General features: G+C 51.9%; 1 protein-coding gene across 1 annotated transcript in view; it reads left to right on the top strand.

Annotated features, from left to right (window-relative positions):
- Positions 1 to 20325, top strand: part of RNF185 (ring finger protein 185) — an 89158-nt gene extending 68833 nt beyond the window's left edge. The window contains exons 4-7 of the mRNA XM_085636464.1: positions 6810 to 6922; positions 7216 to 7270; positions 16396 to 16513; positions 17796 to 20325. Of these exons, the coding sequence (XP_085492590.1) occupies positions 6810 to 6922; positions 7216 to 7270; positions 16396 to 16513; positions 17796 to 17893 (384 nt within the window). The 3' untranslated portion in view covers positions 17894 to 20325. The remainder of the gene's footprint in view (positions 1 to 6809; positions 6923 to 7215; positions 7271 to 16395; positions 16514 to 17795) is intronic.
- Positions 20326 to 20630: the final 305 nt, after the last annotated feature.

Raw genomic sequence — 20630 nt, 5'->3', positions numbered from 1 at the left:
AGGCAGTGTGCACCATTTAAGAAGATCGGCGCGGACCTGCTTAACCAGCGGGGTGTCATTGAGCTCCCATGCAAGGTCAGGGAGGATGGAGACCCAAATCCACAAGTATTTGAAAGACAACCGCCGAAGACGGATCGACGACTGCCAATCAAAGCACTCGCGCGACATGTTAAAGGTGCCAAGACAGATTCGGCCGGATTGAGCCGCAAGCTGGAAGCTCGTTCAAAAACAGCCAGGGCCCGAAGGCAACGAGGCCCCGACCGGGTGGGGTCCGCCAGGAATAGCAACACGTCATCCGCGTATAGCGCGATTTTGTCCTCCGCTACACCGGGTCACCTCCAGCCAGTCAAGGAATGGTCGCTGCGGACAAGACAAGCGAACCGCTCCATTGCCAGAGCAAAGAGGATCGGGGAGAGGGGGCATCCCTGCCTCGTGCCCCGTCCAATGGGGAAAGGGCGGGATAAAGCACCATTGACGAGGACCTGTGCCCGGGGACGGTGGTAGAGTAGTCTCACCAGCTTACGGAAAGGAGTACCAAAGCCCATCTGCTCCAACACCGCTTCCAAGTAGCTCCAGTCAACAGAGTCAAAAGCCTTCTCAAAATCAATAAGGAGAAGGGACAAATATGGAGGAAGCATGTGCCGATTCTCGAGGGCGAGGTGAAGGCGGCGGAGACAGTGCCTGGTCCCTCGGCGAGGCATAAAGCCGCATTGGTCGGTGTGGACAAGCTGGGTTAAATGCGGCCGTATGCGATTGGCCAATACGGAAGCGAAGATCTTAAGTTCCGTGTTGATGAGTGAAATGGGCCGATAGTCCGAGCAGCACTGCGAGGGGGGCTGGGACTTAGGAATCACCACGATGGTAGCAAGATCCTTCTCTGGCCGGAATGAGCCACACCATTGCTTCCCTGTACATCTCCATGAGAGGCGGAAGCAGGGTATCGCGATAGGATGAATAAAACTCCTGAGGGAGCCCGTATGTCCCAGGAGTTCTACCAGCCGCCAGGCGCGGAATGGCGTCTGCTACTTCCGCAGGTGTAAGCGTAAGGTCCAACGCGGCCGCGTCCGAGTCGCTAAGAGGAGGGAGAGAGAACCCCTCCCGTCGGAGGAGGTCAAGGAGAGAAAGATCAGGCAGATGCACCAAATGGAGGGTAACCTATTAGGAGGCAAAGCATTGGGCAACCGCTGCCGGGGCATGGTGAATCGTTCCATCTGTGTCTGTCATCTTGGGTATGATACGGTTGGCCATAGGGTAGGTGGCGAGGCGGTGGAGTAGCTTCCCGTTTTTGTCTCCCCAACCGTACACTCTGGCCACGGACGAACGCCAAAGGAGCTTGGCGGCCTCCATAGAGGTCTGACTCATCTCGTCTCGTAGGAACTCCAGCCTCCGCTCCTGGGCAGCAGATCTCTCGTCAGGGTTAAGTGCCTCAATCAGGGCGGCCTGCGCCTCCAGGTGTGTGAGCTGGGCGTTACGTGCCGCGCGAATAAGTTTCAGCCGGCCCTTAGCAAACCCCCTAATAGTGGCCTTACCGGCCTCCCAAAGAGTGCGAGAGGAGGACACCGAGCCCTGATTAATGGTAAAATAGCTGGCAAGTTCAGAACCAATGCTGTCCCTGAACTCCTCGTCCAGGAGAAACCAGGCGTTGAGTTGCCAGAGTGGTCGGGAGGTTGGGGGAAGGGCCCCTACATGAAGTAGCACTGGGGAATGGTCCGATAGGCCCCTCGGGAGGATAGATATGGCCTGAAGCGATCGGCAATCCTGAACCGGTAGGAAAGCATAGTCTAGGCGCTCATGGGTGTGGTGAGAGGCAGAAGTGTGGGTGTATTGCCTAACCGTCAGATGTCCCAGTCTCCAGGCATCCCCGAGCCCCAGGCTGGCCGCCCATGATGAGAGAAGACCGGATTGGACAGTCCTGGAAGTAGAGGGAGGGGACGCAACATCAAGAACAGGGTCCATAATGGCATTAAAGTCACCCCCACCACTGTCTGTCCCAGAGGTAAATCCGCGATCAGCGGGGTAAGTCTGCGGAGTGTAGGGGCCAACAGAGCAGGAGGGGAATAGACAGCAAGTTTAGCGGCCGATCCCCGAGGGTCCCTTCTAAAAGAATAAAGCAGCCCTGAGGGTCATGCGTAACCTTACGCGCCACAAGGGGAAGAGCACGACGCACCAGAATTGCCACCCCTCTGGATCCCCTACAAAACCCCGAATGCCAGATCGCGCCATAGCGGGCAAGGAAAGAACAGCGTTGGCCTAGTAGATGGGTTTCCTGGAGCATGAGTATGTCTATCTCCTGGCGCTGGGCGTATCGCTGCGCGGCTGATTTTGTCCAGCAGGCCGTTAACATTTCAGGCCATTAGCAGGAGCGATGAGAGTGCGCTAGAATCGCCAAGGAGGAGGAGGCCATGGGAGGAGCCGGATCGCAAGGCAGTTGAGCTGGGGTAAGAGGAGTGCGGAAGTTCCCAGCGCCCGTGGATAGAGTAGCGTAGCGGTGTTGGGATGTGTCCCGTCCCCCCCTCCAAGTGCTGTGGATCAAAGGTGGTGCAAAAGATAATAACTTTGAAGAACAAACCAAACAGGAGCAAAGACTCTTATCCCTCCCATCTCCCCACCCCACACTTCAGGAACGGAAGCATCTGTCGCCCGAACAACAACAAAGCACAAACACCAAGCTAAAATACTTGGAAACGGGGCAAGACGTGGAGGACCCCTCCTCTTAGTAGGATATTCATGTCTATACCAACGGTGAACAGTTAGTGACCAAATGGGGAATTAATCTTGAGCTCAGCCACATGTCCCGGGTGACCCCGACCAGGAACCCGGACATGGCGTAGGAGGCGAACATCACTTGGATGTGGTCAGGCCGGTCCAGTGAGAAGAGTCACACTGCAGGAGAGATCAGTATCCGGAAGATCAATCGGGGGCGACGAGGCGAAGCTGCACTGGGGTCGGGGCGGCCCAAGGAGCCAGAGCGCCCCATGGCCGGAGAGGTTCCCCCAGAAGGCCCCGGCGTGTGATCCCGTTAGGGGCCCGCCTGGGAGGCAGAGCGTGTACGCATCCTGCGCCTGGCCGAGCCCCTGCGGCGCGGGCGGAGCACAGGCACGTCCCACCGCACATCTCCGGCAGCAGCAGGCCGCACACGGTCCTGGGCAGGCAGCCGCAGTGAGCGCTCCTCCGTCGGCCACGTCCATGCCTCCTCTGGAGACTCAAAGAAAAGGGTTTTGTCCTGAAAGATCACACACAGCCTGCTTGACCTCAGCAAAGGAGCGACGTTGAGATTGGACCTCCCGGGTGTAGTCAGGGAAGACCATTATCGTCAGGTTCTCGTATTTGAGCAGCTGCTTCCTCCGGGATTCGGCCGGGGTAGCGTCTCTGTCTTGGTAGTTGAGGATTTGCAGGATGATAGATCGCGGAGGGGCGCCCGGCTGCGGCCGGGGAGCAAGTGACCTATGCGCCCTCTCGATCGTGAACCAGGGAGAGAGTGCGCCCTCGGGCATCCAAGAGCGTTTCCAGCGTTCCACAAACTCCGCCGCCCGACCCTGATCGACGCCCTCCGAAAATCCAACCTGGCGAAGGTTGTTAAAGCTGGCACAATATTCCGCATCCTCCACCCGCTGGTGGAGCTCCTGAGTGTGGGATTGGAGCCGATTCACCTGGGCCTTGAGCTGCTGAAGGTCATCCTCCACGGCAGACACTCGGGACTCCGCTTCCTTAATCCTGGTGTTGGCGTTGAGAAAGTCCTGCCGGATTAGTGTTATGTCTACACGGACCTCAGCAATTTTGCCCTCGACCGAGGACTGCGACGTCTGGATCGCCTGAAGAATCACGGAGAGATCCGGTGTGGCAGGAGCGCCCGCGCAAGCAAGTCCACCGGCAGCCCCAGCGGTGGTGAACTGGTTTATCTGAGTTTGGGTAGCCGGGGCCTTGGGTACCTTGTCCCGGACTATGGTGATCTCCAGACAGGACAGTGACGAGACGGCGGCTTCCTCAAGATAATCCAGTCAGTCGAGAGGCAGGGAAAGAGGACGGAGAAGAAGGCCCAGGGTGTAGCCAGTCCCTTCCGCCCCGCGTCGGGCCAATTGTAGTCTGCAGGGCCTCAGTGGACCTCTGAAGAGTGGCAGGCACGCTAGAGCATCAGATATGGGCGCCCGGGGTGGGGACAGAGGCCCGCTACGGAGGCGGGAGCAGGACGTCACGGCTTCAGAGGACAGGTGCCTGAGGACTGGGTCCCACAACCAGGACCCCCCCCCCCTGCCCGAATCGTGCGGCCGACCCAAACCCCAGGCAGCGGCTGCAGTCCAAGGGCCCGCACCAGGCAGGTGCACCGGGTCAGATGAGCGGGCAGTCGAGTCAACGCCAGCCCTCCCCAGGGAGAATGAAAGGCCGGCAGAGCCACCGGGTCACCCACGGCTCCAGCCCAGAAGCCCAAGCGCCACTGCCCGAGGTGGCATTCGAGGATTCACCGACCCTCCGGGGCTCCAGGGGGGACGGGAGCGGGGGGAGGTACAAGAAGCCCAGACCGGCACCGAGCTGGCCTGGGGCTGCACACACAGTCCCTCCCCCCCGAACCCCCCCCCCCCTCTGCTGCCCGATCGACGGCCGATTCCCCCTTCCAGAGGCCCGCACCCCCGTGAACACCTCCTCACCTCATTTGTCGCTTGGGGGGGGGGGGGAGAGAGAGGAAGGTCCCTCGGCGGCTCACAGATATCAGCACCGCGTGGTCCAGGCCCCCAGGAGGTTCAGGCAATGCCCCCCGTCGTCGCCGAGACCGCAATGCAGCGCCACAGGCCGCTGAAGGGATCACAGGCAGCAGCGATGCAAGCCGGACCCGGCCATCATCCAGTCCGCCCCGGGGATTCACAGTGGCTCAGGAGGGGCCAACCGGAGCAAGGCGATGGCCCCCTGGCGGAAGGCAATTCACGCTGTCCACAGCAGGATGTGGGAACAACACAGCCCCTCCGTAGGTCAGTCAGGTGGAGCCCGAGACAGCTCCAGGTAGCTCCGGGCTCCCGTAATGCAGGGGGGAGCCCAAGAAAGCAGACAGGCATCACCCTGGCCCCGCCAGCCGCAGCCGCCACACCAGTCACGTCGCCGGGCACAGGAGGCCAGCAAGGCAGCACCCAAGGAGACGGCAGTCCAGAAGGGCCCACAGGGCGGGTAGCTGGATCCCCAGCGGAGAGACACGGCCAAAGCCGCTGCGAGGAAACAAAGGGACCACAGCACCCTGGTAAATGAAACTATTCCCTGGGATCCTGCTTGAGTAGCCAGCCGAGGCAGGAATGAGCAGCGAGAGGGGACAAGTCTATGGAAGATATGGTCCAGCTGGAAGGACGTACCCCACTCGAACTTCGTGACCAAGATTGTGTGATGGATGCAGCACCGTGCACCCGGCTGACAGGTGGGCAGATGCACTGGAACTACGCAGCGCCGGGGTCCAAGGCAGCCGTGGGCAGGGTTGGGCCTCAAGTGCCGGGAGGGGCCATCCCCGGGTCACCCGCAACGTCAGCCGTAGCAGCCGCGGCACCCGGAGGAAAGGAGCAGGTCTTCAATCCTGCCGGCCGATGCCAGGAGGCCGGCGGCGAAGCGCTGTATAACAGGACGGGCATAAGAGGCGATCCGGCGGGGAGACAGCGGCCGCGGCGATAGCCGCCATCTTGTGGGAGGCCGCCAGGAGGGCCGGAGCAGGAGAAGTGTCCGCGGCCCTGAGGAGCAGCAATCAGCACCGCGGCAATCCAACTCATTGATTTGGAGAGGAGCCTGACCGGGCATCGGATGTCCAGTGGCACTCTCCTTCATAGTCAAGGGGAAGACCGGGCATGGATGTCCTTTAACTCTCTCCTTCATCGGCTTGGAGAGCAGAGTGACGGTGCACAGCATCACACTCTTTTATAGGCTTGGAGAGGAGAGTGACTGAGCAAGGAATGTCCTGAGACTCCGTATTGATGCTTCTTACTGTTAATGTGAACACGCATTGTGCAAAATGTGATAATTTGCACCCAGAAGGGCTTGTAGAATATGTCATCATAGAGGGTGATAGAAGGGGCAAATTGTACGGCTCTATTTCTTGCCCGAAAGAATGGGAATTGTATTTATAGGTCTTTGAACCTAGTAGCGAAACTTGTACGCTCCTAAGATAAAATGGCAGATTTCTGCAACAGGCACACGTGGTTCCTCTGAAAGGCTGGTATAGTGAGATGTGACACTCGACTGACCCTCCTCAGTCCCCACTGGCCTTTGAGAGAAACCTCCCCATTTCTCAACAGCTTAGTGAGATTTAAGTTGCATTGTGTGGAAATGATAAACCGAAGAAGCATTAAAAGAAATTAAGTAGCAAAAACAAGCGGGAAAATATGATTACGTTGCTGTGATGAAAAATAAAAAAAAATCATTCTATTTTGTTCCCGGAGTCTTTTATAAAATCTCCTTTTCAGCTTCTGACCTATTTGCTTCCATCAACTCTCCTTCAGGAAGAGCATATAGGGACGAAAGGGGTCACTGCATGGCATGCCTGTGTATAAAAATCTTAGTGGTAAAACGTGCGTGGCTAACCGTTCGCTGTATTCTGAGAAAATAAATCTACTCCCCTGGACAAGAAGGGATGGACCGCAGATTCTAACCTCGTTGTAAAAGTCGCTTTGTCTGCAGTTCGCGTTCCTTGACGCCTTCCCCTGTCATCAGTTCTTTTGTGGTGCTTTTGCTCAGGCTTGTTGCTTCTGCTCCTGGTGTATAAGTGCTGTCTGTGTTTATCTCTTAGCTGCTTGTAGTGTCCGTTCTACTGAATTCTTTCCTCTTTGTTGTTTTTGTTATTACAGTGGCTGGAGACCCGACCCAACCGGCAAGTCTGTCCTGTATGTAAAGCCGGCATCAGCAGAGAAAAAGTTATTCCACTGTATGGGAGAGGTAGTACTGGACAGCAGGACCCCAGGTAAGCCAGGGGCAGCTTGGCTGGATTATATGAATAGGACTGAGAGAGGGAAAGCGCAGGAAAAAGGGAGGATATATTTATAGAGTGTGGTGAAACTGTTCAAGGTTCAATTACTTTCTAGGGTGTTCATGTAATGCACTTGAATGTGATCTTTGGCACTGAAAAGGGGGTGGTGATGAGTGCGAAAAAGAATGACCTGTTTGCGGGAGCATGTGTGTTATGACCGGTTTGGTGTGAAGAGAAATACTTTGCAGCACAGCAGACCTCTAATTTCAATGCTTCTTCCTCCACAGAGAGAAAACCCCTCCTCGGCCACAAGGACAGAGGCCGGAGCCTGAGAATAGAGGGGTAAGTAGGGGACTAGGGGGTGGTTGGGATTCCCCCGTAAAAAGATGGTTTGATTGTTTCTCTGTGTGCTTGAAGTTGTGGGATAGGAGGAGGGGGGGTTCTCGGCTGTCGGACAGTGCCTGCAGCAGGCAGTATGGTAAGAGATTCTTTGTAGCGTGTAATCTCTGTAGCAGGTTATAATATTAGGGAGTGGAGTGGAATGGGTATGTGGAAGTCTATGCCCATGTCAAATTGGAGTGAACTGAATGTTAATATCAGTGCAAATAGTGCCAAGAGACCCCCTTCAGAGCATTTACTGAAGGACAGTGTCTTCCATCAAATATTTTGGGTAGGGTGGGACTGACTGTCCTGGATGTCTCAACATTGGCAGTTAATGCTCATATGAGGAATGTTGTACCCAAGGCTGTTGGGGGGATAGGATGGGTTGGTTAGTTGAGTTTGTTTGTTTAGCAGGTGCAACCTCCAGTGAAGGTCAGTGTATCTGCAGCTGCCTTTAAAATAAACATTCAAGGTCTGTCTATAAAATAGGCCTTTACTGATCCAAGAAGATTTATTGCTCAGCCTGCCTTCTCAATTCTGCCCTGTTTGGCTAACCAGACCACCGTAAAGAGCACTATCTGATACTTTCTTAACAAGACCACTGCACAGTCCTCCTAGCCAGACCACTGTACAGATCCCTTCTAGCCAGACCGCTGTCTAGAGCCCTCTGCGATCCATACCTAACCAGGACAACAAGCTCCACCTGTCTGATTCACACTGGGCCAAGCCTTATGTGGACAGACCCAGCCAGGACCTCTTAATGCAACCTTGTCTAAAACTTACCACGCTAGGTCTCTGTACCGCAACACTGTCTGATTTATATCTAGTCAGGCCACATTAATTGTTCTATGATGCTCACTTGACAGGGGTACTTTACTCAGGCACAGTCTGTAACACCAAACCTTGCCACTGCAATTACGCTGCATCTGATCCATATGTAGCCAAACCAACCTACTCCAGCGCTTTTGACTTACACCTTGCCGTGTCCGCCATCTACTGTGATGCAGACCAGGCCAGATTACTAATACGTTGCCCTTTCGATTGAGACGCAGCCAGCCTACTCTGCCCATGCGCTGAACTTGTACTGTTAAACCTCTTCAGAGGCTTTTGTCAGGGCCAGAGAATGGGGTTAGCTTGGTTGGTAAGAAGTCAGGATTGGCCTCCATTCCATCTCTCGAAGATGGGCATATGTTGTACAGTATGTAGGTTACACTTGAGACAGCCCAAGACATTTTGTTTACTTACAGGGGACTTAAAACCTGTCCATTGCTTACCATAGGTTGGCTTTATCGTCACTCATTTGCTTGCTTTTTGGTCAGTATGTGTCGGCTTGACTTCCTCTTGTGTTTGGCGCTCCCCTGTAGCATGGCCCTTGTACTGCTTCCTTGCTCTGTGTCCTTCTACAGATTGCGCTTTAATAGTTACTCTTTATCATATTGTGGAAGCACTCCAGAAGAATGCTTGTTGCTTGTCTCCACCTTCCCTCCTCCCACTTTCCTCGAAGTTGCTTGCACCATCCCACCCCCGCCCTCCTTCCCCGGTCTGTCTTATTGCTTGTTCCCTATCGCCCTCCTCCCACTGTCTGTGTTGGCCCCACTCCCTCCCTCATTCTGTTGCTTTCCCCAGCAGGAGGCAGCATCAGGTAATGTTAATAGAGTTGAATCTGGTTTGAGAGCGAAATATGTCTTGATCAGATTGGAGTGAGGGGATTGTCTCCTTGTTTTTGTAATTCTTTAATATTTGCTGTGTTCTATAAATGAGAAGTTGAAATGGTGTTTAGAAATCTTAAAAGGTTACTATCCAAGAGATTCGCCACCTGGGAAGGGGAATCTCCGATCACTCCCCTGTGTGGCTTCGAATGGAAATGGGTCGCACCATCGTAGGCAGGATAGCCCCAATTAACCCATGGTACCTGAGAGATCAGAGCATCCGCAAAAAAAACTTCAAAGCTACAGATGATTACTTTCGGGAAAATGGGGGCTCGGTCGACTCAGCACAGACCCTGTGGGAGGCGTACAAAACAGTCATTTGGGGAGAGCTTGTCTCGTCGATCGCCGGAAGGAAGAGGGCCAGACAGGCGGATTTGGTGAGAGCGGAGGAAGACGTGTTGAGGTTGGAGGAGGACACAGCCCAGGGGGGGACCCCGGAGGGCCTCCACCTGTTGAAGTTAAGACAGGAGGAGTTCAATAGCATAGCCAAAGAGGGCGCTCGAGCGCAATGGAGGGGGGTTCAGAGTAGAGTGTATGAGATGGGGGACAAGGCCGGGAAGTTGATAGCGTGGCTAGACAGGAGAGAGTGGGCGTCGCGTCTGGTACCCGAGATACAAGGAGACGACTTGGCTCCTATTACTGAGCCGCAAGCCATCGCAGACGCATTTGCAGACTATTACCAATCGGTGTATAATACCTCGGGGAGGTACTCGGAAGACGAAAACAACGCGATGTTAAGGGACATAAGACTTCCCGCACTCTCGGATGAGAATGGAGCATACATGGAGTCCGCACTGACATATGACGAGGTGGCGCAGGCGATCAGGAGTGCGGTCCGGGAAGGCCACTGGTCCAAATGGTATTTCCGTAGAGTTGTACAAGCTGAAAGCTCAGGCACTCGCCCCCCACATCCGTGCTATGCTGGAGGAGAGAGAGAAGGGAGTGCTTCTGTACGACCAGAGGGTGGCCAACATAGTTGTCATACATAAAGAGGGTAAACCTAGGACGAATCGCGCTGCATATAGACCAATATCGCTCCTAAACGCGGAACCTAAAATCCTGGCAAAACTGTTGGCCACGCGGCTGATTAAGGTGATTAATACACTTGTCCACCCAGATCAATCCGGCTTCATGCCACACCGAAATACAGCCCTCAACCTGCGCCGCCTTCATGGAATACTGAGTAGAACATCAACTATACTGGAACCGGCGGCTCTGGTTTCATTAGATGCAACCATGGCATTTGACATGGTTGAGTGGCCTTATTTGTTTGCAGTGCTGGGCAAATTCGGATTTGGTCCGGAATTCCTGAGCTGGATCCGTCTCCTATACTCCGGCCCGATGGCCAGAGTAATAGTGAACAACCGTAGGTCCAGGGACTTCCAGTTGAGCAGGGGCACTCGCCAGGGGTGCCCCCTGTCGCCACTTCTCTTTGCACTGGCCCTCGAACCGTTGGCAGCCTGGATTAGACAGGATAGATCAATCCGGGGACTAAGGTGGACTAATGACTGGGAGGATAAGCTCTCCCTGTACGCGGACAACATCCTACTCTACGTCACTACTCCTAGGGCGTCACTGATCTGTCTACTGGACGTGCTAGCTATTTTTGGTAGATATTCGGGTTTTACAGTTAATTGGTCCAAGTCAGTAATTTATGTGCTGACGGGAGACCCGCCGGTGATACCGCTGAGTTGCCAAATAAAGATTGCACCGGAAGGCTTCCGATATCTCGGGATTTATGTCACCTTGGATTCGAGACTACGCTTTACTCATAATCTGGACCCACCCCTGCAACGACTTAAAACGGATGTCGTGCGCTGGAGGTCCCTTCCTCTCTCCATGTTGGGAAGGGCGGTCCTCTTTAACCTCTTCTGTGCCCATGACGAGATAGTCTCGTCATGGAGCACAGTCGCGTTGTGCCCATGACGAGACTATCTCGTCATGAAACCCACCCACTAGGGAAGCGCCAGGCACAGGAGGGGGAAAAGGCCTGGCACCCAAGGGGTTAAGATGATGGCCCTCCCTCGTTTCTTGTATGCTCTCCAAAACACGATGGATCTGGTCCCACTGTCCTACTTTAAGGAAATTGAGGGTCTGCAGAGGACGCTCGTCTGGGATGGCAGGCCCCGGATCGCGTACTCAAAGCTGACCTTGAACTGGTACGATGGGGGTATCGGTCTCCCCGACCTTAAAAGATACTATTGGGCATCTCAGCTTGCGGCGATTAATCACGGGATATATTGTAGCCCAGACGACCCCGGATACGCTATGGATAAGTGGTTGCTCCCAGGGGGAGACTACACCAGGGCTTTGTATGCTAAACCCGGTAGATTCCCGTTGACTGGCCCTACAGCGCATGCAGTCCAGGTATGGCATGCTGTCAATAAGCATTTGGGATGGGATGGTAAGCTTACGCTGACCACGCCATGTGGAACTCTGAGAAGCTAGGGAGCCTCTGGAAATCCAAGGGATTTGATAAGTGGGATCTTATCGGGATTACACGCGTCAAAGACGTCTGGGGGAGGGATACGGTTCTGCCGTTCGCATCTCTTAAACAGTATAGCATGTCGGACACTGAATACTATCGGTATCTCCAGGTCCGCCACGCGTTGACGACGCAGGTCCCTAGGGACGAGAAACTACCGGAGGCTTCCCCACTGGAGGACAGAGTGCTAGATGGGCACGTCCCAGAGAAGACCATTTCCCTTATTTATAAGAAGTTAATTAACAATATGGAAGATCCACTTCAGATCCTTAAGGGTAAGTGGAACAGTGCAGGATTAGAATTGGATGATGAGGACTGGCAAGAGGCGGTCTCCTCCCCGAGGGTAGTAGCGACCCAGGCCAGGCGGAGACTAGTGCAGCTTAAAATATTGCATATGTCATATGTAACGGGACCCGGACTGGTCCGCATGGGACGGGCAGAAAGTGGAGAGTGTAGGCGGGGGTGTGGAGAGTTGGGGACCTTTATCCACATATTGTGGAGCTGTCAACGGATAGAAGTGTATTGGAGAGAAATACATCGCACTATGCGGACAGTGTTTAGGGGTCGAGATGCAGCCGGAGGCGCGGAGGTGCCTACTTAATGTCTGGGAGCCTACAGACCTCCACACGTACACTAAGCAGTGGGCCACGCTGGCGTACATGATCGCAAAAAGGAACATTGCACAGTTGTGGGGCGCTGTCCGGGCACCCCTTTTGGGGAGGTGGAAAGAGGATTTAGATTGGTGCATGTTTAGGGAAAAATTGGTGTTTGTAGCTAGGGGGTGCCCCGGGAAGTGGAGCAAGATATGGGAAGCCTGGAACCAGTATAGAGGGAATATATGTCCCCCACCTTGCCAGCGAACTGAGGATGAGGCTATTGGAACCCCTAACCGCCAGGAAAAGATGCTTGTAATATATATTGAAATGGAGGAATCTAAACTGATTGAAATTGATGTCGCCTGCTATTATGTCATTGATGTATTTCAGTCAAAATGGTTTAATAAAAAGAATTATAAAAAAAAAAAAGAAATGTTCAAAGGTTCAAACAGCATCCCAGAGGGAATTCTTTCCTGCTGTCAGACTGGAGGCAAACTGCGGACATTGGTGTTTGTTCCCTTTCAGCAAAATGATAGGTCTGCGGAAAATCCCTTTCGCGGAAGATGGATTGAAGGGTAGCACGATTAATGTGCCATTCTTAATTAGCATGGCATGATCCGCTTAAAGGGTCCTGCTCTGTATTGCATTTATACTCCAGATGAATGTCATGTGACGGATACTGTTTTTGAAGTACCTAGTCCGAAACTTAAACGGCTGACCGGCTCATGGATTGAGACAGTAAATCTCCAGGGTTCAAATAAAATATTGTGTTCTCTATCAGAATGCAACTTTCCCTTTGAGAAGAGAGGAAGGAATCCTCCAGATGGATTTGGAGCATCATCTGTTATGTCCACTAAAGTGCATGGGTGTCCATTTTCTGGCAGTCAGCTCTCCAGAAGTAGTGAGAATAATAGTTGGGTGAATTGGTTATCTGTGGAGCCAGTGACTGAAAGAATTGATGGATTCCCAAAGCCACAAGAGAACAGTGCAAAAATTAGTTTAAAATAACACTATTCTTCGTGAATCTTGTAGTTCAACCCATTTCATTAAGGAATCTCTGTTAAGTCCTTTGCAACTTTATGAAGAAAGTTGCAGATGAACTGTAGAATCCTGGCTATCTTTTCTGAAGATTGCCTTTACTACCCTTTTGTCCTGGTAAGGTTACCTGTACAAGTGTGCTTGCTTTCATGTTGAGACTGAATGGGCAGCAACTGTACAGGTAGTTATGACCATTTATAGCAAACCTGCTATATTGTTAATGCTCCTGTATGAAGGTAAGCATGTTGGAGATCTGCAGCTGGTAACCAGTCACCTTGATGCAACACTACTACAATTTGCATCGGAGCAAACACGAGGAAGTGTTCTACCTGGACCAGTTGGTTCACTTTGTACAGGCTTGCTTTTTAGGCTGTATGCCTCTTTTTAGCAACAATGAAGTACCAGAAGAACAATTCTTAGTAGGAGTATCCATATCCAGTAGAAGATCTGGGAGACTAAACATCCGTATAAGGCATAACTGGTGGGATTTCCCTTTAGAACTCGTTGGGTTACTAGGAAAAGTGGCGGTTTCTGATGAGCATGCAGTCTGCATGAGCTCAAGCCACATTTAGTGCAACTTTTTCACACTATGAGGGGCAAAAACTGTAGAGGAGGGGGGCACACTGCCACCTATCTCCAGTATCAAAGGGAGGAGTGAAATTGGGAGACTCCTTCCCCATCATTAAACTTTACCGATGGAAGTCCCAGATTTACAACGCCTTTGTCTCAAACCCTCCGATTTGGAATTTGCAACCACAAAATGCCTTTTCTAATATACAAATCAAATTTTAGGAGTTAGTAAACTTTTGCCAACAACTAAAATGGAAATCCGATCCCATAGCGACTCGAAATTTACAAGAAGCGTGTTGTAGGTGTCCCGTCCAAATACAGTTTTTTTCTAATGCAATGTATCCGTGTTTTTCGGATGAAATCCAGGCACAGACCTTGGTGGTCTGCTATCACTAGCTGGTCACCATCACTCTTACAGCCTCCAAACACAATTAGCGACTTAATTCATCAATATTAATGAGGTAGGTCAAATTACGACCCACTCTGAAACAGAATTTGACAAACCATCTCATTAGTATCTATTTTGATTAGTAAAATTCTTTACTGATCTGAAAAATGCGGATCATAAATTGGGCCAGTTTTTGGGCAAATAGTAAATGGTACATCTGGCCCGAAGTCTCTTCAACAAGGGAGCATTCGCTGCCTCACGCCTTGTTACTGATAATATCACAATAACTTGACACCATCTCGTTCTGTGTTCGGCATCTGGCCCAGTTACACTATAGTCATCCAGGTGGGGCCTTGAGACCATGATATTTATTCGGAGTTACTTGTTTTAAGTCCTAATGCACTTCAAGAATTTGTCATTAAATTTCTTTACCTTAAAACTTAACATTGAATTCTTTCTTAAATCACTCTGGCTTTGGGTTTCAAGTATCTAATCGAATAAGTCAGCCAAGATCTGGCTGTGTAGTCCTTGAAAGAACTGCCCGATAGATTGTCTTGATTGTTTGATCCCACATGGAGCGTGTATTATGATTGCATGTTTTCCTTGTGTTTGGTTACCATGCGGTCTTTAAGAATTATAAGAGCTGCCTTCGTGTAGGTTCCTGCTTTGTTGTTTGCGCTGGGATGTAAATTATTTCAGTGCACGGGTACATGAGGACAGTTTCACAAAAGTCAATAAACTGACAGCTGTGAGGCTCACTTTCTGACCCAACTTTTTGGCATCTTTCTTCACAAGTCTGGGATGTTTGTCAATGGGCTGTGCTGCACGTAGAACGCAAATGAGATGGAAACAAGGAAAATATGGAGAATAATAAGGACAGAAAGTGAAATATAAGCTGATGAAACGATTGCAGTTTGCGGTGTAACTGCTCCAGTGTTCCCCGGGGAATCCTCCGGCTCCTCCGACTAAGGAGTCCCCGGGGAGGTCATTAAGGTATCTGTCAGTGCCAGAGTGCAGCCGCTCTGTAGCCTTCGTGTTCCCTGCACCGGTTTCCCTCTTATTAAATGTGTCTCATAATTTAAATAGCTATATTAAATAGACCTCTATATAGCAGGTCAGACGACGACAGTGTGAATACACTTCTTATAGAAAGTGAATGAAGTTATTTTAATAGACTCCCAGCGTGTAGCCTGTAACTCAGTGGAAACCAGTGCATACTTCTCATAGTAAGCCTTGAAAGAGTGCATCTTCTTTTATTTTAGAAGTTTTATATAGCGCTAGCACGACCCAAGGGGTATCGGAGCGCTTTACAGCAACGTTAACGACAGAGTCTTGAGCAGTTAACAGTACATTTGTAATAAGAGATACTAAATAGAATCCAATTCAGTATCATGAGGTGAAGGCTTCCGTTCAGTCAGAGTGTAGGAGTTCGGTTGAGGAGTTGATGCATCTGATGAACTGGCATGGGAAACTAGTGTTCTAACGCTGATAAACGTCTCTTGGAGCTTGCATCTGATAATCTGCCATTGGGCCCTGCCTCTGGCGGTCTGCCACGTGAGTCGTCTCGGGGCGTTCTGCTAGTGGCAGGTGCCTCTGATGGGTCTTCTGGTGAGGCGTGCCTGCAGGTGGTCTGCTAGCACTGTGTTCCTCGTGAGTGGGTCAGGGGGTATAATGGGTGATTGATTGAGGGAGGGGTAGGGGGGACTGACTAATTTGTGGCAGTTTGCTACATGCATGCTCATCTGGCGGTCTACCATGTGAACTTGTCTCGGATGGTCTGCTTGTGGGAGGTGTCTCTGGGTCTCCTAGTGAGGCATGGAACTGCCAGTGGGGCGTGCCTGCGGGTGGCCTGCCTGCTCTGTGTGCCTTTGGGCAGGTGGGTGGGGGGCTGTCTGCCAGTTGTGGCAGTTTGCTATATGCATCTGCCTCTAGCAGTCTGCCATATGAGCTTGCCTCGGGTGGTCTGCTAGTAGGTGTCTCTGGGTCTTCTAGTGAGGCGTGCCTGTGATGGGACTGCCAGTGGGTGGTCTGTCAGCTCTGTGTGCCTGTGAGTGGGTGGGGGGGGGCTGTCTGCCATGTGTGGCAGTTTGGTATATGCATCTACCTTTGGCAGTCTGCCATATGAGCTTGTCTCGGGGTGGTCTGCCATTGAGGTGAACATCTTGCTGGTCCCTCAGTGGGGATTGCTCTAGGTGGTCTGCTAATGGAGTGGGCTTTGGGTGACTGCTTTGGGCTGTCCGAGGTGGGGTGCCATTTTATTTCTACTTTCCTCACCTTTTTCTTTTTTGCTTCTTTCTTAGGGCTTCCAGGGCTTCGGCTTCGGCGATGGCGGTTTCCAGATGTCCTTTGGCATTGGTGCTTTTCCCTTCGGTATTTTTGCTACAGCCTTTAATATCAATGATGGACGGCCCCCTCCAGGTAATGAAAGGGCAGACGTTGACTTGGGGCGTTCCTGGAGTGCCTGTGCTCATTGTGTTTCTGTACACCTGCGTTTTCAGTTTGTGTGTCTTGTCCATTGTTATTATTGTTTGTGACAGTCCCTCTGTGTGCTTGTATTTATTTGCATGCAATGGTTGTTGGGACAGGAAGGTATTTTGTAAGTCCGGGACAGTAGCACCAAGAAATAGAAAGTGGGTAAGGGTAGGCGATTGAAATGGGAGGAGAACAGTGCCTGTGAAAGGGACAGAGTCCTGCAAGGAGTAAATGATTTCTTCTTATGTATGAGAAGATCCTGGTCATCGGCTCTACCACTGTTTTGTATGACCTCCTTGCCATTTGTCTGGTCCTATGTTTGGCGTGGGCTTCCCTGGCTTTAGTTGTTGGAGCTTTGTCTGCGTTTTGCATGCAGACCCGGCCCTACCTTGAGTGAGGTCCTATTCGCTCTACCCACGCACGTGTGGAAGGAGATGCAGGTCATTGACTCTACTTGTAACTTTTCTATTAGCCCTAGTTAATTCTTAAACAATCTATGTAGAGTTAGCTGAGGTCGTTGTTAATTCTTTTAAACAGGATATGGAACGATGTCGCGATCTGTTCTTTCTACTTCCGTGTTGGATGAGGTCTTTGTCTGTTGGCTGTGGCTTTCTGTCCTGGTGTTTGGCTTTTAGATGGAGCATATGCTCTTGGCTATTAGTTTGACCCCTTGAGTGGGGATGGGAGGCATAGGTGCATATCAGTCACTCTCCCTTCATATACATCAAGATCCTGGGAGTTGGTACTATCTTCTAGGTGTGATACTTGCAGGTTCTTCTCTTAAGTGAAATGAGGTTATGGCCACTGGATCCATTTAAAACACCCTCCAGATTGTTTGATCACTCTGTATGAAATGAAGCCATAGTTGTTGTTTCCACATAGGGTGGAAAGAGGTCCTGGTCATTTGCACCACCTCCAAATAGAATGCACGCTGGTCATCTCCCCTGTCCTTGTGAGGAAGGTGCTCCAAGTAATTGGTTCTATGTGATGTGAGACGTCCTGGCTCTGGTTGGTTGGGGTCGACCTGTGTCTAATTGTGTGTGGCACGAGTCCTGCTTCCTATACTTGTGGTAAAACCTTTTGTCTCGGGGTCTTGTGTGCTGAAAGAAGTCTTGATGCTTGGTTGGATGTTTGTGCAATCGGAACTGTCACAGGGGTTTGGTTGTAGGTGTTGTAGTTTAAGTTGCTGTGTAGATGTGCAGTGACATGATCTTACTTTGCTTTACAGCTGTCCCTGGAACACCACAGTATGTTGATGAGCAGTTCCTGTCCCGGCTCTTCCTGTTTGTGGCATTGGTGATCATGTTCTGGCTGCTGATTGCGTAGCCAGCATCTCTTCCAACAGAGAGTAAACTATATCAAGGTTGGCATTGGACTATGAGCTGGCCGATATCTTGGACCTCCCTCCACAACCCATGTCTCTTCTGTTCCCCCACCGCCCGCGTTCTACGTGCTCTCGTCAGATGCCGCTGTAAACCCTGGTATCCAGGCTATTGGCAGAGGCAGCAACTTTGACACACACTTCTTCCTTGGTGGAGATTAATGATCACATACTTCAGTGAGGAACATCGAAGCTTGGCACAGATACACAACTGGATACAGTGGGTGGGATCGCCCGCATCAGCACAAAGCCACGTTGAATAGACCCATAGCCCAGCACACCGCTACAGTCATCTCTGACACAAGAAACAAAACAGTTCAGCAAAGACTTCCTCAGAATGGAACCTGAAATCAGTGATCGAAGGGCTCATGCTTGGCCCGATGCTACTTTGAGTAATCACCATACGTGGAACTGAAAATATCCAGCTCGACGGTGGACTCCTTGGGAGAGCCAATGGGAAGATCATGCACCTTGGAGAAAATCTCAACGCAGCTGAGTGTGGAATCAGACAGAATAGGACAAATACACAACTCGGTGAGCGAAATACTTGAGGCCGAGGTAGCACAGTCACACCCAGGTCTGGGGTAGGATGATAGAAGGCACATACAACAGAGACTGGTGACTGCGATGCAGGAACAGGCCGTAGGGCTCTGCGTTGTCCAGAAAAGACCTAACCTATAAAAGGACAGCCCATGCCGCTGTGGTCTGGTAACCGCGTGGCGCAAAGTAATGAGGTGTGGAGTAGCGCCGTTCTGCTGTTGAATGTAGAGGCTGCTGTTTTTAGCCCTGTGCAGACATGTGGTGTATTTGAGATTCAGGCTCCTTATTGTAAGAGTCTGAACACCTGAGTACATTGAGTACATATACATGTTTGCTCCTCTGTCCCTCTCAAAAATGACTTGCTCCTATGGGGTATCCTGTGAGAGAGCAACGGCGTGTGTTAATGCAGCCCTTTACACAGGAGCTGAACCACAGATTGAATTTGCAGACGGTTGTACAGTTCCCACTGGGAGTTGTCAAATGATGTCCTGCAGTAGGCCGCGGGTGACAGCTCTGTGACCCATCTGTCAATGTAAACAGCAGTACTGTCTCTCGGGCCCTGTTCGGATGCTAATGCAGAGTTCAAGGTGGTGCTACTCAGTTCTACACCTGCAATAGTGTGGGGGAAGAGTCCAACGAAATCCTGAAGCCTTGGGGTCGCCCTTTCTGCAGGGCCGGCCTCTAGCCCGGTGGCATAGATGGCTCCCATACGTGTTGTGCAGCGTGGCGGTACTCGGGCGCGAGGCGCTATGCAAGCAGTATTTGTGCTCCCGAGTCCTGCACGCCCTGCAGCCTTCGTGATCAGAATCGCATTGGTGGACTGCAGGGCTGGGTGTGGAGCTCATCCCGCCTGCCAGGGTGCATTGCATGAAAGGACGTTAAACTATTGGCCACAAGGGAGCCTGTCCCCCCTCCCCCCAGCAGATGCCCCATCGCAAACGTAGGCTACATCCGATTGAACATGTGCGGGCCACTGATAAGCTACATCCGATTGAACAAGTGCGGGCCACTGATGACGAACCGCGTTTTTAGGCAGCACCTCACATCTTCTACTGCCCTAACTCCCCTGGGTAGAAAGGGCACGCTAGGGGGCGCCACTTGTGGGATGCTCGCTGCTACTGCACTGCCGGCCTCCCCCCACCAGGAGGTGACCCAGGGAGGTGCAAGCGCCTGGCGTGGCCGTCAAAGCGCTGTAGTCCTGGTGGCTCCAGTGATTCGTCGCCCTGCCTGTCTGAGTCACGCTGCTGGAATGCCTGACCTCCCGGGGGGGGAGGGGGGGACTGTATCCACACTTGCCCTGGTTCCCTTTGCATATTGTGCTGGCTCTGTGCCCCCACAGCAGTGTCCCTGCCTCTCGGCAACTCCCGCAGCAGCGCATTTCTGTGCCTGGACTCGGATCGCCTTCGCATGTCCTCCCTTCCCAGCTGTACATATTTTAACATTCGCAGACTTCTGATTTTTATAAAGGTGCTGGTGCTGCCACCTCTCTCGCTGGCCCGCGGGCATGTTCATGTGATGGTCCTGCCTTGAGCGTATCATTTGTGAGTAAACCGTACCTGAGCAGTGGTGCTGCCCTGGGTTTCTGAGGGGGCGCGGTGGCTGCTTTTCTGTGCGTGCTGTGGGACGTCTTGACCCTGCGTCTGTGCCTGTTCGCCTCACGTGGCCCGTGCCCTCCTCCTGCCCCTGCCAGTCGAGGTGCAAGAGTTGGCCTTTTTGCACACGAGGAAGCCTGCTGTGGCATCGCACACTTGTAGGCACCGTCTGACCTTCTCAGTTGCCTCACTTGCCAAGTATTTTGAAGTTTCAAATGAACTACAATAAAAACACGTATTTAAAATGCCTGTGTTTCTTCTTGTCTGACGCATGCAGGAAGCTCGTGGCCTCAGGTGGCACCGGACATCCCGTGTAGCAGCTTTGCCTGACAGTATCGGGGTACTGGTGTGGTTGTGTGCCCCCACTGTGTCTTTGGGAGATGCGTGGTGTGATATAGCCATGGTGGTATTTCACTGCAGGCAGGCACCTCTGACTAGGACGAGTGCACCGCAGAGAGTCCGGGGCTGAAGGAGCGCGGGCTTGCCTGCGAAAATAATTGTAATGTGAGTGAAGTGAACTGCAAAACAACTGAGGTGAGTGAATTGAAGT

The sequence above is a fragment of the Triturus cristatus genome, chromosome 11 (assembly GCF_964204655.1).
Source record: "Triturus cristatus chromosome 11, aTriCri1.1, whole genome shotgun sequence".
In the NCBI taxonomy this organism is placed as follows: domain Eukaryota; kingdom Metazoa; phylum Chordata; class Amphibia; order Caudata; family Salamandridae; genus Triturus; species Triturus cristatus.
The sequence above is the reverse complement of the archived record's forward strand: the minus strand, read 5'-3'. Positions and strand labels throughout refer to the sequence as shown.